General features: G+C 48.1%; 2 protein-coding genes and 1 non-coding gene across 17 annotated transcripts in view; 2 read left to right on the top strand and 1 right to left on the bottom strand.

Moving 5' to 3' along the window:
* Nucleotides 1-734: 734 nt before the first annotated feature.
* On the top strand, nucleotides 735-17,361 carry PRRC2A (proline rich coiled-coil 2A). Of its 8 annotated transcripts, XR_004233722.1 has the most exons (33): nucleotides 736-944; nucleotides 2,995-3,169; nucleotides 3,696-3,873; nucleotides 4,135-4,234; nucleotides 4,328-4,400; nucleotides 4,838-4,981; nucleotides 5,268-5,419; nucleotides 5,562-5,638; nucleotides 5,815-5,957; nucleotides 6,353-6,443; nucleotides 6,593-6,806; nucleotides 7,416-7,881; nucleotides 8,242-8,432; nucleotides 8,718-9,015; nucleotides 9,230-9,440; nucleotides 9,680-11,515; nucleotides 11,861-12,132; nucleotides 12,349-12,479; nucleotides 12,642-12,771; nucleotides 12,861-12,946; nucleotides 13,142-13,375; nucleotides 13,500-13,628; nucleotides 13,753-13,827; nucleotides 13,936-14,097; nucleotides 14,415-14,497; nucleotides 14,616-14,826; nucleotides 14,906-15,004; nucleotides 15,118-15,330; nucleotides 15,417-15,505; nucleotides 15,583-15,679; nucleotides 15,808-15,898; nucleotides 16,192-16,361; nucleotides 16,801-16,887. XR_004233722.1 is itself a non-coding variant. In XM_031965166.1 (32 exons), the coding sequence occupies exons 2-32, from the start codon at nucleotides 3,058-3,060 to the stop codon at nucleotides 17,037-17,039; spliced, it is 6,600 nt and encodes a 2,199-aa protein (XP_031821026.1). In that variant the 5' UTR covers nucleotides 735-944; nucleotides 2,995-3,057; the 3' UTR covers nucleotides 17,040-17,361. The 8 variants fall into 8 exon arrangements, 7 of the variants coding, with proteins under 7 accessions (XP_031821026.1, XP_031821025.1, XP_031821029.1 ...); XM_031965166.1 differs by lacking the exon at nucleotides 16,192-16,361 and having other exon boundaries at nucleotides 735-944; nucleotides 15,835-15,898; nucleotides 16,801-17,361; XM_031965165.1 differs by lacking the exon at nucleotides 16,192-16,361 and having other exon boundaries at nucleotides 735-944; nucleotides 16,801-17,361.
* On the top strand, nucleotides 3,375-3,511 carry LOC111720616. Its single transcript, XR_002770226.1, has one exon. It is a non-coding gene; the product is annotated as a small nucleolar RNA SNORA38 (small nucleolar RNA).
* The window catches only part of BAG6 (BAG cochaperone 6), a 23,369-nt gene continuing 12,755 nt past the window's right edge, over nucleotides 16,453-27,066 (bottom strand). For 6 of the 8 annotated variants that reach the window (XM_012548927.3, XM_031965173.1, XM_031965170.1 and 3 more), the window contains 22 exons: nucleotides 26,914-26,967; nucleotides 26,180-26,254; nucleotides 25,416-25,624; nucleotides 24,834-24,963; nucleotides 23,439-23,636; nucleotides 22,889-23,141; nucleotides 22,328-22,405; nucleotides 22,116-22,223; nucleotides 21,876-21,988; nucleotides 21,688-21,772; nucleotides 20,642-20,922; nucleotides 19,882-20,173; nucleotides 19,249-19,418; nucleotides 18,944-18,997; nucleotides 18,609-18,711; nucleotides 18,404-18,528; nucleotides 18,142-18,288; nucleotides 17,932-17,988; nucleotides 17,694-17,837; nucleotides 17,513-17,620; nucleotides 17,027-17,173; nucleotides 16,453-16,648 (listed from right to left, as the gene is read on the bottom strand). In XM_012548927.3, coding sequence (XP_012404381.1) covers nucleotides 16,553-16,648; nucleotides 17,027-17,173; nucleotides 17,513-17,620; nucleotides 17,694-17,837; nucleotides 17,932-17,988; nucleotides 18,142-18,288; nucleotides 18,404-18,528; nucleotides 18,609-18,711; nucleotides 18,944-18,997; nucleotides 19,249-19,418; nucleotides 19,882-20,173; nucleotides 20,642-20,922; nucleotides 21,688-21,772; nucleotides 21,876-21,988; nucleotides 22,116-22,223; nucleotides 22,328-22,405; nucleotides 22,889-23,141; nucleotides 23,439-23,636; nucleotides 24,834-24,963; nucleotides 25,416-25,624; nucleotides 26,180-26,254; nucleotides 26,914-26,967 — 3,027 coding nt within the window. In that variant the 3' untranslated portion in view covers nucleotides 16,453-16,552. The remainder of the gene's footprint in view (nucleotides 16,649-17,026; nucleotides 17,174-17,512; nucleotides 17,621-17,693; nucleotides 17,838-17,931; nucleotides 17,989-18,141; nucleotides 18,289-18,403; nucleotides 18,529-18,608; nucleotides 18,712-18,943; nucleotides 18,998-19,248; nucleotides 19,419-19,881; nucleotides 20,174-20,641; nucleotides 20,923-21,687; nucleotides 21,773-21,875; nucleotides 21,989-22,115; nucleotides 22,224-22,327; nucleotides 22,406-22,888; nucleotides 23,142-23,438; nucleotides 23,637-24,833; nucleotides 24,964-25,415; nucleotides 25,625-26,179; nucleotides 26,255-26,913; nucleotides 26,968-27,066) is intronic. The other 2 variants (XM_031965172.1, XM_031965171.1) reach the window with 2 other exon arrangements.

Raw genomic sequence — 27,066 nt, 5'->3', positions numbered from 1 at the left:
CGCGTGCGGCAGGGCTGGGAACGAATCGTGCTAATTCCACAGAAAGTCGGCCTGTCATCCTTCGGATCTGACTCCCATCAATATATTTACGTTAAATCTAAAAGTGAACGTGCCCGAAGCGTATTTTATTCTCAAAATCCTGTTAAAAACCCTACTCCGTGACTGGCTACATCGATCTCGCGAGATTATCACGAGGCCCGCACAAATCTCATTCTACGTAGATGGTGTACTAATTATTAGACTATTCCGTGCCTCCCCTTTACCGCTCTACTAGTTCCACGCGTCCCGCCCCTCTTCCCAGCTATGCCGCTTACGTCTATCCTGCCTCTTCCCGTCGCGTACGCAGGACGCACGTTCCGCCCCTTTGCCTCTTTCCGTAGCTTACGCTTGACATCTACCAACAGCCGAACAGACCAGCGCCGAAGCCCCGCCTCTCCCGCACGCCTCACGCCTCATGCCTCACGTCTCATACCATAACGGCCGACTAGGGATGGGCCTGCCTTCCTAGCCAACCACATCCCAGCTACGGCTTATCCTACCTCTTTATGCAAATAACCTCCTCATCCTCCCTTCTCGCTTGTCCCAGTTTTTTTGCTCCCCCCCCCTTTTTTTTTTCTTCCAGGCCTTTTCTTTTTCCTCCTTTTTTTTTTTTTTAAACGAACAGTACAGTGATTAAAGAGTGGGGTCTGGTGGCGGGAACTCCACCCTTTATGCAAATGAAGGGGGCGTGTCCCGGCGCGGAGGGAGGCGGGAGGTTGGGGGGGGCGCTCCCGGGGGTGGCGGTTGCCCGGATGGGCCGTTAGTCGGAGCCGAGCCGCCGAGCGAGCGAGGGAGACGGGAGGAGCCGAAGCCGGCGCCATCCGCCGCCATCCGCCCCCGCCCCGCCGCCATCCCGCCCCGGGGAGCCCTAGACCCCGGCCCCGGACCTCCGCACACCCGGCCAGGTGAGTCTGGGGGACGCGCAGCGGGGCGGCCACCTCATTCCCGGCGCGGGTGGCAGCCGGCAGCTGCGACGGAAAGGTTGGGGTTAGAGGCGGCGGTAGCGGCGGAGGGAAGAGATAGAGAAGCAGCAGCAGCAGCCATCAGCCGCCGCCGCCATTTTGTCCTCTTTTAGCTGCTGGGGTCCGGCCGCCCCTCCCCCCGGGACTCCCCCACCTCTTTCTTGCTCCCCTCCCCCCCTTCCCAGGGGGATGATAACTTGCCTCCCCCAGCTTGTAGCGGGGCGACCCTCGCTCCCACTTCTGGGGCACCCCTGTCTCCCGTAACTAGAGGTAATGGCTTTCTCCGCAAAATCAACCTTCTCTATCCCCTTCCTCCATATTGTACACCGGCCCCCTCACACTTCTCTCCTGACTGGCTGGGTCTTAGCCCTCACCCTGGTTGCTGGGTCCTCTCCTGCTCCTTCCGGGTTGCTCCTCTCCCTTTGAGTCACTAAACTGGAATCCCCTAGGTAATGTTAATCTCTGTTTCCCTCCCCTCCCCACTCACTCTCCCTTTCTCCCCCATGTCCCTTTCCCATACCTCCCTCCTCTACATGTGCCCCCATTCTGCCCTTTTTTCCTCACATCATCCCTAACTTAGCCTTTCACGTTATATTTTCTTCTACCTAGGGCCTTAATTGACCACTTTTGCCCTCCCCCAATGGACATTTTACTTCCCCCTTCCCTCACATTTTTGCTACTTCTGATGAAACCAGACCCCCCCCTTCCCTCTTCAGCCCTTCACCACTGGTAGCCCACCATGAGTGGGTTCCCCACTCCTTTCCTCCCCCCACCCCTTCTGGATATAAGCCAGTCCTTTTTCCCTTTGGGAATAAGTTCCTGGTGGTTTAAATCCTGTTTTACCTTGTGTATTCTTCTCCTCAAAGAATTGTTCCACTCCCTCTCCCTTCTTCAGCTTAACAAAAAGAAATTGTGTTTCCCATCCTTTGGGCTCAGAACTGGTCGAAGTAATAAGATTTGCTGCCTACTTATTCCACACATGGAAGTCCTAGTGTATCTGGGGAGGGGGGATTAAGGAATCCTGTCAGAAGACAGACAAGCAACCATAGATAGGGGGTTTTAAATTCTGAGAAGGGAGGTAAAAGAGAAAGTTCTGGGATGGGTCGTGGGGCCAGCATTGGCCGCTAAGAGGGAAATGTCCAAGTCTGTATTACTTTGTTTCAGCACCATCTGGATTTGGGAAAATAAAAGTTGGCTGGTGCCTTACCCCACAATCTGAGTCTGCAATGTTCTGGGCTCTCTGGGGACTGGAATATAAGGCAGGCTGTTTTGCAGGTAGTTTACGGATGCTTTAGCCACAGAGTATGGGTGAACACATTGTTCCCCTCAGCACTTCTCTGACACCAACCTCCATTCTGGTTGGGCAGACTCATAAAATCATCAAACTCCCAGCATCCCTCTTTCCTAACCCTCTCCAGATGGGACAGAAGGCATGCTGGGAGTAGAGCCTTAAGGTCCTAGGCCCTGAAACAGGGTTGGGGAGTTTTAAAACTAAGTGGAGAGTTCAAGTTTGAAAAGTTACTGGATTGAGATTTCCGTGTTTGTGAGCTGTGATCTTACTGGTTTTCTCTGGAATAAGGATTATTAGTTTTTGTTTATTTGATGGGAGATGGAAAAAGCCAAGGAATAAATAATCAGAGACCTGATGTTCCATAGATCCCTAAAATGAATTCATTAAGTTGCTATTATCCTCTCCTCTAACTCCCCCTTCCCTTCCTCCCCCTTCTCCCCCCCCTCCCAATTATTTGGGACTTTTCATTGTGGTATGGAGGGTGAAGCCAGGTAGGAAGACCAGTTGTTGAAAAGCAACAGGATTTGAAATTCAGATCTCCCTGCCTGAGTTTGAAAGGTATGAGAATCTTGGCTATTTGGGTTTCCGAGGATGATAGAAGGCTGAGGCTTTGAGCAAAAGAATGAGCCAGGGATTCAAGATATCTTTCACTTTGTTGGGCAAGAAAGAACAGGGAGTGAGGTACTGGAACCTTACCTGCAGGCTCCAGCACGTTTCGGGGGAGGTGCCTGCAGGACCCAACATACTCAATGAGCTTCCAGCGCGATGTCCGATCGCTCGGGGCCGACTGCCAAGGGGAAGGATGGAAAGAAGTATTCCTCGCTCAACCTGTTTGATACATACAAGGGCAAGTCCTTAGAGATCCAGAAACCCGCTGGTGAGGGCCCTTATGGGAATATTTCCCTGTAGGGGGGGGATGGGGCAGAAATGATGGGAGTGATCAAGGTCCTTTGGGGAATCCAAACATAGTAAGAGACATGGGAAGCCAAAGGAACTCAGAGGGCTTAGTAGGTATACACCATACACCAGGAATAAAGAGGGGGAGTGGATTAAGATACCTGATTCTGGATAGGAGTTCTTTTACCTCCCACAAAGGCGTGTCTGTGGCTTCCCATTCATAGATACGTAAGAACTGGAGGCAAAGAAATGAGGGGCTAGGAAAAGTTCAGGACTAGCTTGTCGTACCCTTGCTAGCCCAGGACTTTTCTGTCCTACATTAATTCTTAGGGAAATGGAATCTCAGCCCTAATCCCAAAGTGAGGGTTTTATGATCAGATTGGGCCCTTGATGAAAGAATGGTGTAAATTGTGGGTATCTGGCATTGGAAACTCCTAAATCTGAGCCAGGTCTCTCTTGTGCTAGATTGGAGCCTCTCCTGACCCTTTTCTACATTTTTTTCTTAGTTCCTCCTCGACATGGCTTACAGAGTCTTGGGAAAGTTGCCATTGCCCGGCGTATGCCACCCCCAGCCAATCTGCCAAGTCTGAAAGCCGAGAATAAAGGCAATGACCCCAATGTCTCACTAGTGCCGAAAGACGGAACAGGATGGGCAAGCAAACAGGAGCAGCCCGACCCCAAGAGGTGTGAAGAACAGAGAAGAGATGTTGGGGCTTCAGATTTTCTCATAGGGAATCTGGTATAATAAAGTTGGGATTTGGATTAATTCTTCATACACAAACATGAGAACCAAAAACAAGGACAATGGTGACCCAAAGAGGGTTGAGGCTTTTGAGTTTTCATCACTCTCTGATTTGATCTGGTTTACAAAGATACCTTCTCTAAATGGATAGAAGAGGTGGATAGTCCCAGGCTCAACTCCTCTATCTTTCCATCTCCCTCCAGTTCCGATGCCTCAACTGCTCAGCTGCCGGAATCGCAGCCACTGCCGGCTTCACAGATGCCTGCCTCCAGCCAGCCGAAACGCCCCCCAACAGTCCCCGAGGTATTATTTAAAGAAGTCCGGTCATACTTTGAATAAAGAGAAGGCATCTGAAGCTCCTAGCTCACTTTTCGACTTTGATTTCTCTCCCATCAGAACGCCCCTTCGGTTCCAAGCGGGGTAAAGTCTTGGGCACAAGCCAGTGTCACCCATGGAGCGCACGGGGATGGTAAGTGAGAGAAATTTACTGGGCTGTTCTGCATGAAGGACAGATAATGTGTGTATTTTCTTTGCAGTCTTCCTTCATTGTCTTGAAGGACAAAGAACAACCTGTTTAATAATCCTCTCTCTAGGGCCTTGACTCTGTAATAGTGGTGCTAATCTTCTTAAAGGCAAGCAGAGATTCATTTGTTTTCTTTGGCCATATTCTGATTCTCTAATCCAGGTCTCATCTTCCCAGGAACCAAGTCATCAATATCATGTTAGGCTTTTTAGGGATAGTCAAAACATCTTGTCAGCAGAACCAGTTCTCCATGAGTGACAAGCAAGAGTCCCCAAATCCACCCGTGAGGTGGTGAAGAATTTATTCTAAAAGTCTGATAACTGGGTATTCTGCAAATGTTTGATAATGATAAGATCTTTCTGTCTTTCACTTCACCCTTGTAGGTGGAAGGGCATCAAACCTACTGTCACGATTCTCTCGAGAGGAATTTCCGACCCTGCAGGCGGCTGGCGACCAGGACAAGGCTGCCAAGGAAAGGGAGTCTGCCGAACAGTCGTCTGGGCCCGGACCAAGCCTCCGCCCCCAAAGTGTGTCCCTCAAAAAAAAAAAGTTTTATTTTAAAATGTTTTGTTTTTACTACCCATTGACTTTTGGAGTAACTCAAAATTACTTGTTCATTCCATTATTCTTGACATGTATGACTTTTTTTTTTTCCAGTATTTCATTTCCCAATAAGTTTCTATTCCAGAATTAATTCTTTACATGATCAGCTTTGTTCATCCCTATTCCTGTTACAAATGTTCACCTGCCGTTGAGTAGTCACATCTCTGTTTTTCTTCCCCTTCTTTTCTCTAAAACCCATCCTTGTAACAGATGCCACAACTTGGAGGGATGGAGGTGGGCGGGGCCCTGATGAGCTGGAGGGCCCAGACTCCAAACTTCATCATGGCCATGACCCCCGGGGGGGGCTCCAGCCCTCTGGCCCCCCTCAGTTCCCTTCATACCGCGGGATGATGCCGCCCTTTGTGAGTTGTGGGTCTTGAAAGAAGGGAACTTGGTGGTCTAGGGAATAAAGGAACAGAATGAGGGTTGGATCAGGGATTTGGAGGGAGGGAATTGGCCCACTTGATTTCCCCCTCTGAGTGCAAGTGTTGGGACCTCTTGCAGATGTACCCCCCATATCTCCCGTTCCCTCCTTATGGACCACAGGGGCCTTACCGATACCCTACTCCTGATGGGCCCAGGTGAGAGAGCAAGCATTGGGTTTGGACCTGGGATGGATGGGTTGTGGGGCTGAGGGTTAGGATACCTAGAGTCTGGGATACTGGACAGACTGGGACCTATGAGGGAATGAGATGTATCTCCTAGGAAACAGGAGCCCCATTTAGAGGTGTAATCCGTTCACATACCCTTAATGCAGCCGTTTCCCCCGGCTGGCTGGCCCCCGGGGCTCAGGTCCCCCCATGCGCCTGGCAGAGCCTGTGAGCCGACCCTCCATCCTCAAGGAGGATAACCTCAAGGAATTTGACCAGCTGGATCAGGAGAATGATGACGGTTGGGCGGGTGAGTGGAGAATCCAAGGAGAGATGGATAAAGGGTACCTATGAAACAGGATCTGCTGGGAGAAAAAAAGCTAGAACCAGTGAGGGAAAGGATAAGATCTTTTCAGATATATGGGGGACTGGGAGGGCATGTGTGGAAGTACCAGTGGTGAAGAGCTTGGGAAATTAAGGCTGTTAAAAAGAGTTACTTTGAGGGATCGGTTGGAGGGGAAAGTTGAAAGAGAAATTGAAATACTATATCTACTGATTAATGTGATTAATCTACCACTACTACCCTCCCCTAATCTTGGTCCCAACCTTAGAGGGAGGAGTGAGTGTTCTGCCATTCTAAGCCAAAGACGCCCAGGTTCCATTAGAAAGAGACCGGGTTTACCAGCTTATGCCCTCTCCATTCAGGGGCCCATGAGGAGGTAGACTACACGGAAAAGCTCAAGTTCAGCGATGAGGAGGATGGTCGTGACTCTGATGAAGAGGGAACAGAGGGCCAGTGAGTGGGGGTGCGAAGGTGGGAGCATTCCAATTCTCTGAACTCTGAGCTCCTGTGGTTCTTAAAGTAAATCACCTTTGATTGGGGGGGGGGAACGGCAATAGATGCTGATAACCTTGCTTTGATTGCCCTTATTCCTCTTTCTACAGCAAGAACTCCCATCCTTCCAGTGAGGACCGGCCCCCTGATACAGACAACAAGAAGGGCTGCTCCGTTGGAAGTGAGCTGCCCCCTCCCAAGGCAGCCTGGACAGAGACCTCCCGGCCTCCTGAGGCAGAGTCTGGGCCTCCTGCCCCTAAGCCACCCCCACCCCCACCTCACAGAGGCCCCACTGGGAATTGGGGTCCCCCTGGAGACTATCCAGTGAGTTTTGACAGGGAGAATTGAGAGATATATGAAGAATATGGTATCAGAGGGAAGGAGAATAATAGCATGTGGAGAGATAGTGCAACAAAGGCTGATGGGAGCCAGGATTCCATGAAGATGTGACATCGGCAAGGTCCTATGTAGCTGGTAGAACACTTGAGTTAGGGGCAGATACACTTTGGTGTAAATCATTGACTCAGTATTTCTCTAATTTTGGACAAGTCACATTACTTTGAGCTTTAGTTTTCTCATCTCTGAAATTAGTAAATTGGATCAGATGGTCTCTAAGGCCCCTTCCAACATAAGATACTGGGTTTTAAGAATGCCAAAAGAAATAGAGGATATTAAAAGTGAAGTCGAGGGCAAAATGGTGGAGAATTGGTTGAGGGTGGATCAAACTTGAAACCTGGAAAGAAGTGGGGTGAGTGATAAAAGATCCCTGAGAGAAATGGGAGGGAAGTATTTCTCCATTTCACCCACTTCTGAGGTTCTGTGCCAGGACTAGAAAGGATTTAGGTGGTGTGATAGAATATAGAACCAGAGAGCTAAGATTTTTGCATAAGCTATGTGGAAGTTTGAGTGTCTAGCATTGATCCATGTCATTAGGATCGTGGAGGTCCACCCTGTAAGCCACCAGCACCTGAAGATGAGGATGAAGCCTGGCGGCAACGTCGAAAACAATCATCATCAGAGATCTCTCTGGCAGTAGAGCGGGCACGAAGGCGCCGAGAGGAAGAGGAACGCCGTATGCAAGAGGAACGACGGGCAGCCTGTGCAGAGAAGCTCAAGCGACTGGATGAGAAGTTTGGGGCACCTGACAAACGACTCAAAGCAGAGCCTTCTGCTGCTCCTCCTGCTCCACCTACCCCAGCTCCACCCCCTGCTCCCTCCAAAGAATCCCCAGCACCACCTCCAGTGCTAGCCCCACCAGCTGAAAAGGAGCTTGAAGACCCAGCTCTGGTCCCTACCCCTATCCAGCCTCCTCCTGTCCCTGTTTTGACTCCAGTTCCCACCTTAGTGAGCGGAGGTAGCAGTAGCAGTACCAGCAGCAGCAGCTTTGATGCTAGCCCAGGTATGGGGTATACAACCAGATGAATAATCCTTATTTGTATAATTAATTTGTCTGGTTTGGGGCCAGGGAGCCAGTTAATCATCAGTTTACCTTCATGACTTGTGAATTGAGATGGGACAATTTAACAGACTAAATCTGGAATGAGTTGACTCCAATTTGGTTTGGCAAAGAAGAATTAAGGGCATATGGAAAAGATGTTAACTTAGTCTTGACAAACACTAGCTGTGAAAGGGGATTTCTTGGATCTGAGAATGGTTTTTGTTGCTTTGTTTGAAGGGGAGACACAGTTATTAAGTATAGATAGGAATGTTTGCCTAAATCAATTTTATTTTCTTTTGTCCCTCCCTCTTCCCAATTTAGCGGAACCTCCACAACCACCAAAGGAGGCCCCTGAGCCAACAGAAGAGGCCCCCCCACCTACAACGCCCCCAGTTTCCAAAGTGGAACCCAAGGCTGATGGAGGTGGGCCAACCCGACAACCCCCTAACCAGGGACTGGGTTATCCCAAATACCAGAAGTCGCTGCCTCCTCGCTTCCAACGTCAGCAGCAGGTGAGCTTGAGGTCCTTTCCCCATTTTCAGTTTCACTAGAATTTGCTGTGATCACTGACCATTTTCTAAAGAATTCTCTTATCTCCATTAGAATTTGTCATATTTCAGTCTAACTTAGGCCTTTGTTCTTCTTTCTCTTGATTTCTTTGGTTACTTGGTATCTTCATCTTTCTTGTTCTTTGTATTCACTCTTCTCCTATCTGGTCCATTGTAACCATATCATCTTTAAACCTATGCTCCTTTCTGCCAATTAATTGTTTGGTTTTTTTTTACTCTTTTCCCCAGGAACAGCTTTTGAAGCAGCAACAGCAGCAGCAATGGCAGCAACACCAACAGGGTCCCACCCCTCCTACCCCAGTGCCCCCATCACCTCCACAACCTGTGGCCATGGGTGCTGTGGCACCCCCCCAGGCACCTCCACCCCCACCTAAGGCCCTTTATCCTGGCTCACTGGGACGACCACCACCAATGCCCCCCATGAACTTTGATCCTCGTTGGATGATGATCCCGCCTTACATGGATCCCAGGCTGCTCCAAGGGCGTCCTCCCCTGGATTTTTACCCTCCAGGTGTACATCCCTCTGGTAAGGAATGGGAATTGGAATTGTTAAATGGGCTGATAGAGGACAAAATCTTTGATTAAATTAAATTTAAATTTATTTAAATTAAAATTAGGAAGATTTTTGTTTTTGTTTTTTGACAAGAGGTTTTCCAGAGTTCTGAATGGTTGTACTCATTGTATGGGAATGTTGTTGCCAAAGCCCCATTTTCATTTGGAACCACCACCCTGTATCTCAGGTCTGGTTCCCCGAGAGCGCTCAGACAGTGGGGGCTCAGGTTCAGAGCCTTTTGATCGGCATCCACCTCCCCTTCTAAGAGAACGGGGCACTCCACCAGTGGACCCAAAGCTGGCTTGGGCAGGAGATGTCTTTGCCACTGTGCCTGCTGACAACCGTCCTCTCACCTCTCCATTGCACCAGGCCCCAGAAGAGGATGACAAGGGCATAAGGTGAGATGAGATGAGGAAGAAATCTGTCATCAAAGGATTCATAGACTCAACAGATAGACTTATAACTTTTTGTCTTGGTTGGGAATAATTAGTTGCCCACCACTGGGAAGAGGGAAAGGTTTGAAATATTAGAAATGATTATCAGTATAATGAATCCTATATCTCTTTTCCTTCAAAGCCCAGTATGCTGATTTTATGCCATTTTTGTTTTCTACTTTCCAATATCACTTTTTGTATAGAAGCGAGACCCCTCCAGCAGCTCCTCCACCACCCTACCTGGCCACTTATCCAGGCTTTCCTGAGAATGGAACTCCTGGTCCCCCACTTTCCCGATTTCCTCTGGAGGAATCAGGTCCCCCAGGCCCTCGTCCAATTCCTTGGCCACCTAGCAGTGATGAATCAGCCAAATTGTCAATCCCTCCTAAAAAGGAACCCCCCAAAGAAGAATCACAACAACTAGGGGGACCAGATACTGGACGCAAACCCCCCCGGAGTGGTGGGGGCCAAGGCCCACCACCACCACGTCGTGAGAGCCGAACAGAAACCAGATGGGGTCCCCGACCAGGTAGCAGTCGCCGTAGTGGACCACCTGAGGAGCCAGGGGCACCCTCTCGTCGCGCTGGGCCTATCAAAAAAAACCCACCTCCTACAAAGGCAGAAGAATTGCCTCCCAAGCCTCTTGAGCCAAGTGACGAAACCTCTAAGGTCCCCAAACCAGATGCTCTCAAGGTTTCCAAAGGGAAAACAGGAGGCTCCAAGGAAGCTCCTCCAGTTGGGGCCCTATCCCCTGCACCTCGACTTCGTCGGGATTACTCATATGAGCGTGTGGGGCCAACTTCCTGCCGAGGCAGGGGCCGTGGAGAGTACTTTGCTCGGGGCAGGGGTTTCAGGGGAACCTATGGGGGAAGGGGAAGGGGTGCCCGAAGCCGGGAGTTCCGTAGTTACCGAGAATTCCGAGGAGATGATGGACGTAGCAGTGGGACTGGGGGATCATCCCATCCCCCTCCTTCCCGAGGCCGAACAGCCAGCGAGACAAGAAGCGAAGGTTCAGAATATGAGGAGATTCCTAAGCGACGCCGGCAGCGGGGCTCGGAGACAGGCAGTGAGACACATGAGAGTGACCTAGCCCCTTCGGACAAGGAAGCCCCTCCAGTCAAGGAAGGAGTGCCACCTCAAATACCTGTAGTTGCTTCACAACCAGGAGCGCCATCTTCACCAGCTCCAGCTAGATTCCCTGCTACTCGGGGTGGGCGTGTTTTTACTCCCCGAGGTGTCCCATCACGAAGGGGTCGAGGGGGTGGTCGACCTCCTCCCCCTGCTGGTCCAGGCTGGAGTCCTCCTGCTAAGTCTCTGGCTCCCAAGAAAGCTCCACCTGGCCCACTGCCATCAGGCAAAGAAGCTTCAAAGGAGAAGCTGGTTCCAGGACCTTTGCCACCCCAGGCTCGAGGTAGTGGTGGTGGTATAGAAGATGGGGAGCGTCCCCGGAGGAGGAGGCATGGACGGGCACAACAGCAGGACAAGCCACCTCGATTCCGGAGGCTGAAGCAAGAGAGGGAGAATGCAGCAAGGGGAACTGAGGGAAAGGTTCCCTCTTTGCCCCTCACAGCAACATCCCCTGGTCCTGAGGAAATACCAACTGCAGCAGTAGTTCCCCCACCTCCACGAAGAGCAGCTGCCAAATCACCTGACCTGTCAAACCAGAACTCAGACCAGGCCAATGAGGAGTGGGAGACAGCATCAGAGAGCAGTGATTTTGCTAGCGAGCGTCGGGGAGACAAAGAGGCCCCCCCACCTACCTTACTAAATCCCAAAGTCGTGGGAACCCCTGGCAGTGGAGGTGGAGGGGTTGGGGCAAGTCCTGGGGTCCCATCTATGCCCCGAGGTGAGCTGAGCCAGAGAGCCAAAGACCTGAGCAAGCGGAGTTTCTCCAGCCAGAGACCTGGCATGGAACGGCAAAACCGGCGCCCAGGACCAGGAGGAAAGACAGGTGGTAGCGGAGGCAGCGGGGTCCCTGGAGGGAGGGCTGGCCCTGGGCGAGGGGACAAAAGGAGCTGGCCCTCGCCCAAGAATCGCAGGTGAGTAGAAATGGTTACTTGAGCCTATGGGTCAGGGTGGACTTGGTGGGGAAGTGGGCTGGAGGGTTATTTAAGCTCCTGAAATTGAAGAATGAGATACGAATTTGTAGTTCCTAGATGAGAGAAATAAATATTTTGGGTAAGGTCCAGATAGAGGTGGTTTTTAGAGCCATAGGGAAGGGAAGGGAAGCATTTGAGGGAGAAAATAACCTGAGGCTTAAGGAGAGTGAGTAGTTGCAAAGGCTAGTTAAAATAAAAGAATTTAGATACCTTGGATGCTTGGGAGAGGGCAGGGGCTTGGCCAGCAATGGGACTGATGCCAGCCACCCCCTGCCATATCCCTAGCCGACCCCCAGAGGAGCGTCCCCCAGGACTTCCCCTGCCTCCCCCACCCCCCAGCAGCTCTGCCGTCTTCCGCCTGGACAGAGTCATCCACAGCGACCCAGCTGGTATCCAGCAGGCCTTGGCCCAACTCAGCAACCGACAGGGGGGTGCAGCTGCCCCAGGGGGCCCAAGGCCCAAGCTAGGGCCTCCCACAGCCCCTCAGGGCCCCTCTCCCCGGCCCCCAGCACGATTCGAACCCCCAAGGGCCAGCAGCAATGGTGTAGGTGGCACCGGTGAGCTGGGAGAAATGGATTGGAGATGGGGTGGGATGGGGGGGGCAGGGCCTTGCCTTTGTCACTAGAGGGAAATAATTGCAAGTGGGAGGTCTTTATCAAGGGCCCAAAGTATTAGGGTCTCTTCCCACCCCCCAAAAAAGTGAAGGTTGGTTTGGTGAAGAAATCCTAGGATTCTGGATTCATATACTACCAGATTTTTCCCATTTTCCTCAGAGCCTCACTTTGTGGAACCAGGGCCATTGGTAAGAGGGGTGAGTGGGACCTCCCGGGACTCTGCTGGGGTTAATCCCTTCCCCCCCAAACGTCGTGATCGGCTAACTCGAAAGCCAGAGTTGCTGCAGGAGGTGAGAGAGTTGAGGGTTACATGCTTTATTTTCTTTGTCCTAAAGACTTCTGGGCCTCTATATTGCATTTACATCCCTTTTGTCCTTCCTTTGTGTCTTTTATTTCCCACCCCATGTCTTCTCTTTCCCCTTCAATATCCTCGTTCTTTGATTTTTCTACAGGAGTCTTTGTCTACTCCTCACAGTCCTGGATTCCTAGGTCCCAAGCCAGAAGGATCCAATCCACGGGGAGAGCCCAGAGATGCAGGTACAGAGGCTCTGGCTCCCCACATCTGGAATCGTCTACACACTAGTGAGTAGAATTGTAGTGGGGAATAAGATTTTGGGATGATCCACAGCAGGTTCTCAGATTGCTATTATCCAATCTAATTTTTCTTTTAGCCGCCAGCCGAAAGAGTTACCGACCTGGCTCAGTGGAGCCCTGGATGGAGCCCCTCAGCCCTTTTGAAGATGTTGCTGGCACAGAGGTGAGCAAGATGGTGAATTCTGGGCATCTCTTATGGGTATATCCATAGAAGGAAGACCTCTCTATTGCCTCACGTTCAGTGTAATGTTTCCATATTCAGATCTCCTGTGTGTTCATTCATCCTTCATTTATGGGATAACTTGGGAAGGCTGTGTTTCAATTGGAGACTGATTACTATTTCTCCATCCCATGCCAGATGAGCCAGTCTGACAGTGGGGTGGATCTGAGTGGTGACTCTCAAGTTTCATCAGGCCCCTGCAGCCAGCGAAGTTCCCCTGATGGGGGATTAAAGGGGACAGGAGAAGGTGCACCCAAGCGTCCTGGAGGCCCTTCACCTCTGAGCACTGCCCCTGGTGAGGGTCCACCTGGCTCTGAACCCTCCGACCCTCCAAGGAGACGTCCTCTTGCCTCCCGTGATGGGGACAAGAAGGTAACGGGTCAAGAAAAAAAGGGAGGTGCAAATTGTAACGCAATCCCTCACTTCCACCTTTGCCCCCAGAAAGCACTTCGCTACCCTGATTTTGACTCTTTGTTGTGTGTCTTTTCTACCCTAGGAGCCACCCCTACCCCCTGGCCCCATAGGCACAGAACGATCCCAGCGAGCAGATAGAGGACCGGATCCTGGTCCCCTCCTGCCCTCTCACCGACCTGGTCCCCCTATCCAGTTTGGAACCAGTGATAAGGTTTGTCTGAAACTGGACAAACATATTTATTAGGAACTTTGGTTGAGGAATGGAGAAAGACCTAGGAGAAAGAAAGGATAAAGACCTAATGTCTTTATCCTCTTTTATTCTGCTGGGATTTCAGGACTCTGACATCCGCCTGGTGGTGGGAGACAGCTTAAAGCCAGAGAAGGAGTTGCCACAATCTGGACCTGAGGTGGTAAGTAGGTGATGAAAAAGTGGTTAGATGTTTAAAAGGGGAGAGTTGGGAAAGGAATACAGGTTCCTAGCTCCTTCACATGACATGGGGGCTTTTTCCTTTTCTTAGCCTCCTCCCCGTGACTGGGAATTGCTCCCCCCTGGTCCCACCTCAGCTGAGGCAACATCTAAAAGCCTGGGCCCCAGCCACTGTGGCCCAGATCCCAACCCCTCGGGTCCCCGCCTATACCCTGAGGTCTTCTACAGCAGCCCAGGGCCTCCAGGCACTCAGGTATGTTTTCCCTCCCTCCTTCACTCTCATCCCGGTTTCTTGCTAGAGTCCCTAGATTATCACTATACCAGAGAGGCCTGGCAAACTTTTCATTAATGTAGTGTCCATTTTACATTGTACTTTGTTATTTGTGTTATGTCCCTGCTATATAAGCTTCATAAGGGCAACAGCAATTGTACATAGTAGATTCCCAGTAAACATTTTTTGAATGAACAGGAACACTGCCTTTCCCAGGCATTGAGATCTCTTTTAGGAAGTGAAAATATTGAAAAATGACCATGCAGAGAGTTACACCGACCTCATTTTATTTCCCTCAGGTCCCAGGGGGAACAGTGGACTCTCAGCTGCACCCCACCAATGGTGGCTTCCGCCCAGGGACTCCTTCACTGCACCCTTACAGGTAAAGATGAGGAGTCTGGATACCTTGAGAGTTAATGGGGGGGCTTGTAACTCTTACTTAATTTGTAACAAAACTTTCCACCTTTCCTCCTCTTCACTTTGTTCTACTTCCTTTTCAGGTCACAACCCCTCTATTTACCCCCTGGCCCAGCCCCTGCTTCAGCACTGCTTTCTGGTGTAGCCCTCAAGGGCCAGTTCCTGGATTTCTCAGCATTGCAGGCAGCAGAGCTGGGAAAGCTGCCAGCTGGGGGTGTCCTCTATCCCCCACCTTCCTTCCTCTACCCACCGGCCTTCTGTCCCAGTCCCCTGCCTGACCCCCCTTTGCTACAGGTGAGAAGTAAGGACACTGGTGTAGCTAGTTAGAGCTGGGGATTTGGGAACCTTGAGCTTTGAAGCCCTTTTTCTCTAGGTGCGCCAGGATCTGCCATCCCCTTCAGATTTCTACTCTGCTCCTTTGCAGCCTGGTAGCCAAAATGGCTTCCTGCCCCCAGCTGCTCCCACCCAGCAGGTAATCTCCCCTCACATTTTTCCCCTTTATTTTTTTTTTATGACCCTCCTTTCATTTATTGTATTCTCTAGTAAACTCCCCTATTGGTGATCTGTTTTTAAATTATTCTGTAGATGCTGCTACCAGTAGTGGAGTCCCAGCTACCTGTGGTGAACTTCAGCTCCTTGCCTCCTGCCCCACCTCCTGCCCCACCTCCACTTTCCCTGCTGCCTGTGGGCCCTGCCCTACAGCCCCCTAGTCTGGCTGTCCGGCCCCCACCTGCTCCGGCAGCCCGGGTGCTACCCTCACCCGCCCGGCCTTTCCCTCCCAGCTTGGGGAGAGCAGAGGTGAGAGGCTGGGAGTTGAAGGGGAAATTGAGATTGTAAAAAGTGGACACTTGAAGGCAAATTCTGAGTTTTTCCCTCCATCCCAGCTGCACCCAATGGAATTAAAGCCGTTTCAGGATTATCGAAAACTGAGCAACCTTGGGGGACCTGGAGCTCGAACCCCTCCAGCTGGAAGGTGAGGGACTCGGGGGTTTTAGGTCACCCTATGGTATTTAAGACTAGCCCATGATGATTCTATAATATTCTATATAGGCCCTTCTCTGGTCTCAGCTCCCGCCTCAAGGCTCCACCCACTGGATATAGTGGAGTTGGTGTGTTCCGCACCCAGCGCTTTGACCTCTACCAGCAGGTGAGAAAAATAATGCTCTATTTTATATCCCTTAGCCTGAAATTTACTTCCCAAATCCTAACTCTTACCCACAGTTTGGAAACTGGTATACCCTCAATGATCCCCAAGTCTGTTTCTCACCCTCCCAGTTTGACTCCATGTGTACCTGCCCTCAGGCCTCCCCACCGGATGCCCTGCGCTGGATGCCGAAGCCCTGGGAGCGGGCAGGGCCACCCTCTCGTGAGGGTCCACCCCGGCGGGCAGAGGAGTCAGGGCCCCGTGGGGACAAGGATCCTGGGTTGCCCCCACCCCGCTGAGGGAGCTGTCCCACCCCACACCCCACCCCCCACCCCACCCCCCGGGGCCTGTACATAGATATAAATATATAAGGGGGAAGGGGGTGGGTGGGGAGGGGTTGTGGGGCTGGGGCCTCCTTCCCTCTCCCCCCTCTTCCCCTGGGCCCCTATCCTTGGGGCCGTTTGTTTAAAAAAGAATAAAAGGATTTAAAAAATATATCTATGTCCATGTCCAAGTTCTTTAGAAAATGAATGTAAGAAGGACAGATATTCTCCTGAATGGCCATCAGAAGGAAAAAACTACAGTCAAAATACATCCTGCTTTCTTCACCCCAACTTCCACCCCCTTGGAACAAGTTCACTAACTAACTGGGCCATTGGGGGAGGGGGGAACAGGTGGATATCAGGTAAAATGAAAAAATAATGTGACACTTAGTGAGCTCAGACTAGTAAATGAGTGAATGGAGGTGGCGATTTGGAGGGATAAAAACAACCAAAGCCAGGAAAATCCGACTTTATTTCTTAAATACTGTGAATGGGGAGGGGAAGAGAGAGGTCCCTGGGAGAAGATGGTGAGGGGTGGCCATCAAGCAAGAACCTAAGGGTCATCAGCAAAAGCCCTATGGGCATTGGGGAAGCGCTGGGGGCTGTAGTTGGGGTCATCCTGAAGTCGTTTTTGGATGTCAGAACGGAGCTGGGGAAAAAGAACAAATGGGTTTAAGAACTGAGTAAAGGCCCAACTTAACATGAGCCCAACACTCTTTCCCCTCCCCCCCCCTCCCTTAAATGTGTGTTCCACTAGGATGGTGACTCAGAAGACAAATCTTATCCATCTTCCCCATGCAGATTGTATATGGCAATATCGCTCACCAGAGGCATCAAAAATAATGACGGTGATCCAGTCCATCCCAGCTAATCTCCCCTTTGCTGATCTAATGGTCCTCTTCCACTTGAATCCACCCTCTTTACAAAATGAACCCACCTGCCCTAGACTATTCCATTTCAGCTCCCTTATGAAGGTCCCTTATGAAACTTCACTAAAGAATTGCTGTTCTGTTTTGAGAGGGTGCACCTGCTGCCTGTAGCTCTCCTGAACCTCTGGTGCCTCCAGGTCATGACTCAGGCTCTCCGAGCTAGTTAGAGGTCGAGCTCCAGCTGCCTTGGCTGCCCTGCTCACAGCCTCAGAAAGAAGCAGCTGAGGGCCTTCGCCCTGCATCGTCTAAAGGGGGAGAAGAATGGCTTTCAGCATCAGACCAGCTCTCCATCCCCCAACAAACTTAACTCATAAATTTCCAAACTATCAGAGAAAAAGAAACTTGTCATGTGAATACATTTGGAGAGGGGAGAATGCCATGGCAGATTGCCTGGCCCCAAGTAGGTGCTCAATAAATGTTTGTCATTGGATTATATTGACTTAAGCTCACATTTGCATTCACCAAAAAGGGGGCAGGTGGAGGAGGTGGGTTGGGGATGGGAGGATTCCATAAATGGAAGGAAATTGGCCTCATCACCCCACAGGACTAAGGGGGCCATCTCCCCAAGAGGAAAGGCGCCAAACCTTGCGTCTCTTGGCAGGCATGCCGCTGAGGTAGGCATCACTCAGGGGAGGCTGTGGTTTCACCTTTCTCTGGCTCTGGATATCCTGCTGGATAATTGGAACCCATTCCTGGGGAAGAGTGAGGAAATTAGCCCTTCACAACATTTAGCACCTCCACATCCTCCAAAGCCACACAACTTACTGGAGGAACAGCAGCAGCCCAGGGCTCTGTCTCAGCAGTAGCTCCATCTTGTTCCTCCTGAGAGGTACCCTCAGGAGCAGGAGGTGGTCCCCGGGACATGGCCTCCTCTGCGGTGGTGCCAGGGGCTGGGGAGGCATTCTCCCGCTGAGAGATAAGAAGCGAGGATATCATATAACCCCTCTCTAACTTCCTGCCCCCAGGTAGGTACCCAGTTTCCAAGAGAACTCTTCCCCAATACCTGGGGCTCAGGAGTTCTTTCAGCAACTTGGAATTCCATTGGTTCCTCAAGACCTGGCTGTGAAATTTAGTAGAAGGATAGAGAAAGGTCTCTTTATAGGGTAAGTCTATAAGTTCCCATTCCCCGATATAACTAAAACCTATTTCCATTCTCCCACTTTATGCCAACACAGTACTTGGGGACACAAGCATAAGGCCCTACCATCCTCACCTGGGAGGGATCACCAGTTCTTCGAACATATCTCAGGATAGCATCAGGCCCTACAGGCATGTGCTCCAGCACAACTTGCAGCCTAAGTCCCATCATGGTTGTCAGCCAGCTTACTAAGGATGGGTTCACTCCTCCAGACATCCGGCGCTGGTAAAAATAAATGAAAATTGTGTCTCTCTTTAGTAACAGAAGAGGAAGGTGGACTTAAATGTATATATAATAGGAGTTCTAGGGAAAAGTAGACCAAATCATCATGTCTTACAATTCTGCCATTGATGACATCAGTGAGTGCACTCTGTTGTCCCCCCAGACAATGTAGGTTCAGAGCCAGACACTCAAACAGTCCCTGGTTACACAATTCCAGCAATCGGGCCCCAAAACCACCATCTGTAAAGGAAAGGAGAGGAGCTGTTCTCTCATAATACTTATTCCCAATTCCTTGACTTCCACAAAATCCTAGCCCTAACCTGTGCAGTGCAGAACATGGGAAGCAATGCCATTGAATTGCTCCTGGAGAAACTCTAGATTTGTCCTGGTGATGTCCACACCTGGTTGTACTTGCACAGAGGCCTGAAAAACGACAAAATTAGACAAGGTAACAGTGACTACAGTGGAATGAACTACTTCTGGATCCAGAAGCGAATCCACCCCACAAAAGGTTCCCAAGGGATTGTACTTTGGAAATGTGGAGGAAGATGGGGAAGATAAAAATTTTTTGTGAGGTAGTTATTTCATTGCCTCCTCCCAAGCCAGAAAGAGAAGTAGTAGCTGAGTGTGGGAGTTCTTATATTTCACCACTCACAAAACTCTCTCGAACATACTCTTCCAATCCTGTGATCAGTGTATGGGTTGCCATCTGTGGGAGAGACCAAGATAAGGTCAGCAACTAGCTTCTGGAGAATCCTCCCCTCCCCATGCTCAGTCAGTAACCTAGAGGCTTCAGCTAGACATTATAGCAAATAGATCAGATTTAAAGCTGGAAACAGACTAAGAATTAATTCATCAAAAGTTCAACCCACTCATCTTACAGATAAGAACAAAAGTTACATGATTTGCAATAGGTTCCTGCAGTTGCAACTGAGTTTTGAAAAAAGAAGCTCCCCTCACCCGGATATTGTGGGGTGTGGGCTCACGGCCTCCCAGGTAGTGCTGATGAAAGAAGCCCCGAAGCTGAGGCTGGAGTCGCTGAAGTGGCTGGAAGTGACCATGAAGGAGCATTACCACGTCTACCATGGAGAAATTCTGGCACAGGAGAGACAACAATGCCCCAAAAAACCCTGGAAACAGAGGAGAAACTGAAATTATCAAATGCAATAAAGTTGCATCAACCTAGAAAAAGAACCAGTTTGAACACTTTACATATTCAGACTTCCTTAAACCCAAGTACCTCTTAACTCCTTCCCCACCCCCCTCCACACTTCCTTAGTTCTTTCGCTTATTTTGGGAATCATCTTTCTTAGCCTCACTAAGCCCAGGAACCCCTTTCCATCAAAGGCTTCCCCCTGAAGATGACACTCAACTCCCTATCAAGGAGATCCAATCCCATTCTTAAAATTTCTTCTTGGGGCAACTAGTTGGTGCAGTGGACAGAGTACCAGTCCTGAAGTCAGGAAGACCAGAGTTCAAATCTGGCCTTAGACACTTAACACTTCCTAGCTGTATGATCCTGGGCAAGTCATTTAACCACAAAAAAATTTTCTTCACCCCCAAGGTTTCCCCTTGCTCCCTCACCCCACTCACCAAGGGCTCCATCTGCCCCAGGTTCAAAAATGTTGCTGGAGCCACTAAGGCGCTGGATAAAGGCTGCAATGCTCTCACTGCTACCTGCCCTTGCTCCAAGAGAACCTAGCAGGGAACTCAGCACACCCTGTACCACTGAGGTGAAGAACTCAGGAGGCAGGCTCTCAGGTCCCACCCCACCTTGGCCACGTGCCCCCAGCCCTGCTGGAGGGGACCCAGGTGGTGGAGGTGCCTGTTCTGGAGCAGGAGGTGGGGGAGGGGGAGGAGGAGGGGGGGGAGCAGTCTGTGTTGCCTGTAAAAAAGCAAAGGAAATCAGTGCCAAGGAGCAAAAACAATAAAACCATGAACTAGATAAAAATAGATTAAACAAGCTAAATAATGTATTGAGACCTTACTCTTAGAGAGGGATGAAGATGATACAACATGCTGAAGAGATTGGACCAAATGGTATAAAGGAAGGGAACGAATTAAGTTAAATCCCCAACTATGGAGTGGGTTTTATTAAGGCCCTAAAGCTAAGAATTCCAAATATTTATTGTATTCTTCTTCCCATCCCCACAAAACACCAGGATTATAGCATATATCCAACAAGTATTTGTTGATTAACAGGTGAACTAACAAAAAGAATTAAGAATTGAATATCTTCTTCTATGCTCTCAATGAACCATGGGAGAGATCACAGTGCTCACATTTCCAATGATAGAGATAGAAATTATGAAACAGGCCTATCAAGAGATGCTTCAGCCGCTTTACCACTCACCTGAAGAAAATCTGTCATTCCCTGGAGGAAGGCAGGAACACCTGGCATGGCCACAGTGATGGTTGGAGAGCCTACACTAGCTCCTCCAACTCCTGACCCTCCAGGCCCCAACAGATTCCCCAGAAGCTGAGAGAACTGAAGCTCAGTGGGAGGAGGTGGTGGTGGAGCCTGAGTAGGTCCTCCTGGGGCTGGCCCAGCAGTGGTGGCTGTGTTGGTGGTACCAGCACTTGCAGAGGCTGTAGCTGGGGCAGGAGGTGGGGCCAGACCTGAGGCCCCCTGAGCTATCAAGGTAGAAGGGAGGAATTGGAGAGAAATAATCAGCATGGAGAAGAAAAGGCACCACCAACCTGTCAGAAAGGGGTCCAAGGAACTAATGAAGGTGGAGGGAAGGGAAGTTGTAGAGCGATAGGAAGACGACAAATGAGAGAAAAAGACCTGAAGAGTCATAAAGGGAAATGGAAAAATCCAGTGGGAATATGAAGGTGTAAGAATGTTAGGGACAGGACTGAGATTAGAGGTGAAAGGTATAATGGTATGATATTAGCACTAGATTAGGATTCAGTATTCTAATCTTGACCTTGAACAACTGAAGAATTGATGTCAATAAAAAGACTGGCTAAATCCTCCCAGCAAAGCAAAACAAAAAAAACCTATTTTGTATTAATTCTGAAGCCACAGGAATGCCTTTATAAAAATGCCTTTACATTTAAAGAATATAAATCATAATTCATCCAGATGCATAAAAATAATGTGATCTCCATTAAAATTATCTTTTGCCACTGAAAAAAATGGGGACACACACACACACACACACACAAAGGCATTGCCTCTTTTTTTTTAATTTATAGATTTTTACAAGACAACAAACAAAAAAAATTATAGCTTTTTGTCCCCTAGACCTTCACATCTTGAAGTTCGATTGAGAAAAAGAAAAGCAGGGCAGTTTAAGAAGAAACAAGAGATTTAAAATGTTTGGAAGGAGAGATGGGATAAGAATCTTTTTCTTTTTTTGGAAGGATCAAGAAGCAAAATGAAAAAGATCTTACCCACAAGCACAGGCTGCATGAGAAGCTGCCCTACCAATCCGCTCACCATCTGAGCCAGAGATGCATTTGGTCCCAAGCCTGGACCCTAAAAGAAGGGAGGAAAATTGAATTCTGCCAAGATTCCTCTTTCATTTCCTTCCCCTTCAAAATTCCCTTGTAATTTTCCACCCACTTCCCTTCTATCTCACCACAACTCCAGGAGTAGGTGGCCCACCAGGATGGGGGGGCCGAGCCTGGGGAGGGGTAGGCCGAGCAATCACTACCCTTGTAGGAGCTGATGGAAAGCCTGGAACTTGCTGTCCTGGGGGTACATATGGGAGAAACCAAAAAATCTGAGGTCCCATTCCTCCCAATTCCCACTCTCCTAATGACCCAAACCTGATTAACTGACTATTCACTACCTTCTTTCTTCCAAAAGGACTGGTTACCTGTAGCTGCAGAGGCAGCAGCTGCTGCCATAGCCTGCTGAGTGATTTGGTGAGCAACAGCTTGCATGAACTCAGGAGGCAGGGAGGGCAACTGAATATGAGTAGAGCCTAGAAAGGAAAGGGACAAATTGAATACTGACCACCATACTCCTTTAGTATATAATCCCATCCCATTCCTTCCTTTACCCTCCCAGAAATTCCCTCACTCTTACCCAGGGACTGGCCATGACTAGGAGGGCCTGAAGGACCAGTTGGGGCACTGGGAACACTACCTGTCTGTGAACTAGAATCTGGAAAAAAAAGAAATGGAAACATTAAATCAAACACAGATACAAGTTAAGAAATTTACTCTCTCTCCTCCAAACACCTTTCTGTCTACTTCTTAGGCTCTAGCTCCACTCAAACAAACTTTGCATCATCTCTCCTATACTGATACCCTCAAGTCTCCCCTCATCTAATCCACTGCAAAATTTGGTAATGAAATCCCTTTATTACTAGTCTTTAGACCGAAAAGACCTTAGATATTCAGTCTCCCAAATAAGAACATGTCACATGTTTATCAAGACAGGAAAAATATCCCAAAGTTCATGGCAGAAAAGTCCATGGTACAGCCAGGACCAGAATCAATGATTTCTAGTTCCTAATTCAAGCATCTTCCTACAGCTTGTCTCTTCCACTGTTGAATTCAACTCATTCCCTCCCTCCTCCTCCAAATAATCCTGACTCTAATGTGCTTTGTCTTCTCCCCAAACCATGGACTTTCCCCAGCGCACCCTGAATGTTCATGTGCATCATGACGACAGGTTCCACACTCTGGTGGGAAATCCTGATAACTCTGGGATGGCCAGGCCCAGGGGGTTGGGCTGGGCCCGTGGGAGGAGCCCCCTCAGTTGTGGGCTCCCCTGTAGTAGGAGAAGGTGCTGGAGGGGAAGTCTGCCCAGGCACAGAGGGTGATGCCTCTGAGCTAGGGGTTGGGGGTGGTCTGGTCCCATTTCCAGTCATGGTCACAGTTGTCCCCACATTGATCTAATTGAGAAAGAACAGAGAGAAAAACAAGAAAAACTGGAGCCACAAACATAAAACTCCTCATCCATCTTCTCTTATTTTTTTACCAGCTGTTCAATTCTTACATCTTGCCCTCCATTACACTGTTCATTCCTTATTCTTGCTTTTTCTCAGTCTCACTATTCTTCTCTGATTCAGTCAGCACTAACTCTCCAAAAATCAAATACTACTCACTTCTATACCACAGTACCCCCAACAGATCACTCCTTGGTGTGATTATTATTATCTACTCCTCACCCCAGACTCTGCTATACCCACCTGAATGGGGATAGCAGCCTGCTGCAGCACCATGGGAGCTGTGTAATGAGACATTGGACGGACTACATGTAGATGTCTAGGAGGGGCACAAGCCAAATTGCAGCGCAAATCAGACAATGCCACAAAGGTGTTACCCAGCAGTCGTAAACTCTCTCCAACCAAATTGATCACTCGCTGATCTTCTTCACGGCCTTCAGTCTAAAACCATTTCCCCAGACCCAGAAAAAGAGAGCAAAGAAAAGAAAATTTAAGGGGAGAACTTACTGGGACTATCACACATCTCCTTGAAATGGTATCATTTTCTGTAGAGAAGAACCAATCATACCATTTGACCCCATAATTCCATTGCCAGAAACAGGTCAGGCCATTATTCTTTTTTTTTTTTTTTTAAAGTTTTCTATTTATAGATTTTCATAGCAGCATTATATATAAGTAAATGGTAAACACTGAGATGACCTAAAAATCTTATAAGAGGGGAACAGTTTAATATTAATATTATAGAACATTATAGTGCAATTACAATAAATATTAAATAGAAAGAAGTCTGGAAAGACCTTTAGAAAATAATGTAAACTTTTTGCATTATTTAGTTAATATTATCATATTGTATTATTTCAAAAAAACAAAAACAAAAAAAAGATAACCATAAAAATGGAAAATGCACTAATTACTATCATATTTACAAAAGTGTCTAAGAATGAGGAAACTTAAGAATCTTAATGGTGACTTCAAGGAAAACATTGAAAAACTATTATACCAACTATTGAAATTAATTAAAATGTAGCCAGTTAATAAGCAAATATGGTTCTTAGCACTGATATTTAATACTAAATTTCTAATAAAACCATTTTTATAATAATAAAGAATTAGAAGATGAATTCCATATAATAGGAAGGGGAAAAGCGAAAATATATCTAGAAATTTATTAAAAAGTCAGACACAATTATGTATAAACGAAATTTCTGCAAATTTAATTAGTTAAAATTAAGCTAGCTGTGTGAAGGAACATTTGTGATTTCTTTTGAAATCATTGGCCAGTAAATTATTTTTCAAATCCATGTTCTCATATTCAAATTTCCTGTAATTTTGCTTAAAGTAAAGCACATCTATATCAGCTACTGGGTTAAGAAAACAAGGATAAAGAAAAAAGGGGGAAAATAATGTTCTGAATACTGCACATATGCTAAGGATAATTATTTGGCTTATTTTAAAGTCATGTAGAGAAAATATATGTGGACCATGGGGGAATGAAAGAAAAACGTTATATGGACAATATGATGGCCACCTTGGATGGGCTGGTAAATTTCAAAACAAGTTCTACCTTTAAACCAAACGATATGAAAGGGACATTAAAAAAAAAAAAACAAAAAAAAAAAAACAAAAAAAAAACCTCACATTATTATTATAGTCTGTGGTGGCAGCAGATCCCAGGATTTCATGGTAACGCTGTAGAAAGGGCTGGAGTCGGCCCTCTACTCGTTGTAGCTCCTGAAGCACTTCAACATACTCCAAAGGAGATGGATGGCTATGAGAAATGATGGCAAGGCATTCATTAAGGTTTTTACAGATTTCTTAAGCCCCACTGTGAAAGCTCTTTCTCTCCCTTACCCATTCCTAAAACCCCGAAGCATGTTACTGTTCCTTAGTTTTTCTATTAGAAGAACCAGAAATATAAGTTTACTTCCTAGCCAAAAACTGGGGGAAAATTAGAATTTATGGGAATAAAGTAACTTCAGAATTCTCCTATCCCAAGAAGCCAGCACTTTCGCTCAGCTTATCATAATCTTATTTTTTAGGTTTATACCTACATACCTCTTTAGTTACTTACCCTACACAAAAGAATCTTCATCTACTTCTTTATTCAATAGGCAAAGTTCAGTCCCTAGCCAATCTCCCCTTCGCAACAATACCTTGCTTTCAAACTCATCCCCCTCCTATCCTCTAACTATACTTCCCCTGCCATTCAAAATCACTCACTTGGGAGCAGGAGCTGGAGCTGGGCCAGGAGGAGAGGACTCAGGGCTCCGGGGCTGGGTGCTTTCCTCAGGGTCTCCTGCTTCCATGGGCTCTCGTAAAGGAGGTTCACCCTCTGATGGTTCAGGAGCCTCTGAATTTAAGGATGATGACTCTGAAACAGGTGGTGGCGGTGGGTGTTGCTGCTGATGCTGCCCTCCATTGGCTCGGCCCTAAAGAGTGAAGAAGATTACTGAGGCAAGACTGAATCAAAATAAGTTATACAACTTAAAATACTAAAGACTAGAATTCAACATTTAAGTTCTCCAAACATATCAGCAGCTGGAAGGAAAGAAGGAAGATTATTTCCCAACTCCAATGAGAAGAGAGAACAAGATAATTAACTGGCTGTTGCTATCATAGGAGCAACTAAAGTGAGACCGAATTAAAAATCTTTCACTAAGTACTGTTTAAAGGACTGGAATGAGGGACCTTAATAAAGAATGTGGAACATTTTTCTACTTGGAAGGGAAAAGGTTTTACAAACAATAAAGGTTTTTTGTGTGAAAGGAGCTATGAAATTGCTTTCTGGACTCAGGTAGAATGTGAATTGTGAACTAGATAGAATATGAACAAGACAACATCTCCCAAATCCCCGTCTTCCCACCCCAAACCTCACAAGAAAGGAGAAAACTGAAGTAAAACAAGATGGAGACAAAGAAACTTAAGATGGCCAAATCCTGAGGCGTTGCACAAGAATAAATCTGTGTCAGCCTTTCCCCATATACCTCCAAGCGGGATAACACAGCCTGTATATCTCTCAGCATATGCTGGGCCATAACCAAACGAACACGAGGCTCACTCTGGAAATAAAAAAAAACAGAATAGGTCAAAACATGAGTGAAGACATTAGCTCCATAATCCTACTCAAACCAGGCCTTTGCTTTCTCACAGAATCTGTAGTTGGAAGGAACTTCAGAGGCCGGATAATTCAATCCATACCTGAAAAAGAATCCATTCTACAACATACCCAGCAACTGGTCATCCAGCCTTTCCTCAAAGACCTGCAATAAGGGGGAGCTCACTGCCTTCTGAGAGAACCCATTTCACATTTGAATTATAATCTAATTATTGGTTAGTTTCTCTTCTCATTCTTAGCTGCAGCTAAGCAGAAAAAGTCTCATCCCTCTTCCACATAATGGCAACTCTTCAAGTATTTGAAGATATCCACCAAATCCTATGTCTTTCTCCTCTCTAGGTTAGACATTCCCAATTCCTTCAACCAAACCTCATATGACATGATTGTTGAGCCCCTTCAACATCCTGGCTGGAGCTCTTCAGCTTATCAATTTCCTTCCTAAAATGTGACATTCTGACACAACATAACAAATGTAGTACTGAGTATTGCACTGCTCTGCACTAAGTAGATAATTCTACTGTATGTGTACATTGTGTACAAATCCCCATCTCAAGTTCACTCCCTCCCAAATACCCTACCCTGATGTTCCCAGCCCCTGGATACCTGGATTGGCGCCTGTTCCATGTTTATATGAACATCCACAGCAGAGCCGTCGCTCTGGGGGAAGGGGGGAGGGAGGGAAGGAGTAGGAGGGGGAAGAGAGGATGCTGTGACAACTGAGCTCTAGAAGAACTCCCCAACTCTCTCCCTCCAGCC

The sequence above is a fragment of the Sarcophilus harrisii genome, chromosome 4, assembly GCF_902635505.1.
Source record: "Sarcophilus harrisii chromosome 4, mSarHar1.11, whole genome shotgun sequence".
In the NCBI taxonomy this organism is placed as follows: domain Eukaryota; kingdom Metazoa; phylum Chordata; class Mammalia; order Dasyuromorphia; family Dasyuridae; genus Sarcophilus; species Sarcophilus harrisii.
Note: the sequence above shows the minus strand (reverse complement) of the source record. Positions and strands in the feature narration are given on the sequence as shown.

What these genes read in the sequence shown, in the direction of transcription:
- PRRC2A (XM_031965165.1), top strand. Translation starts at nt 3,058, where the DNA reads ATGTCCGATCGCTCGGGGCCGACTGCCAAGGGGAAGGATGGAAAGAAG. An exon ending in AAGATGTTGCTGGCACAGAG is followed by an intron (nt 12,947 to 13,141) that starts GTGAGCAAGATG and finishes ATCCCATGCCAG; the next exon opens with ATGAGCCAGTCTGACAGTGG. An exon ending in CGAACCCCTCCAGCTGGAAG is followed by an intron (nt 15,506 to 15,582) that starts GTGAGGGACTCG and finishes TATTCTATATAG; the next exon opens with GCCCTTCTCTGGTCTCAGCT.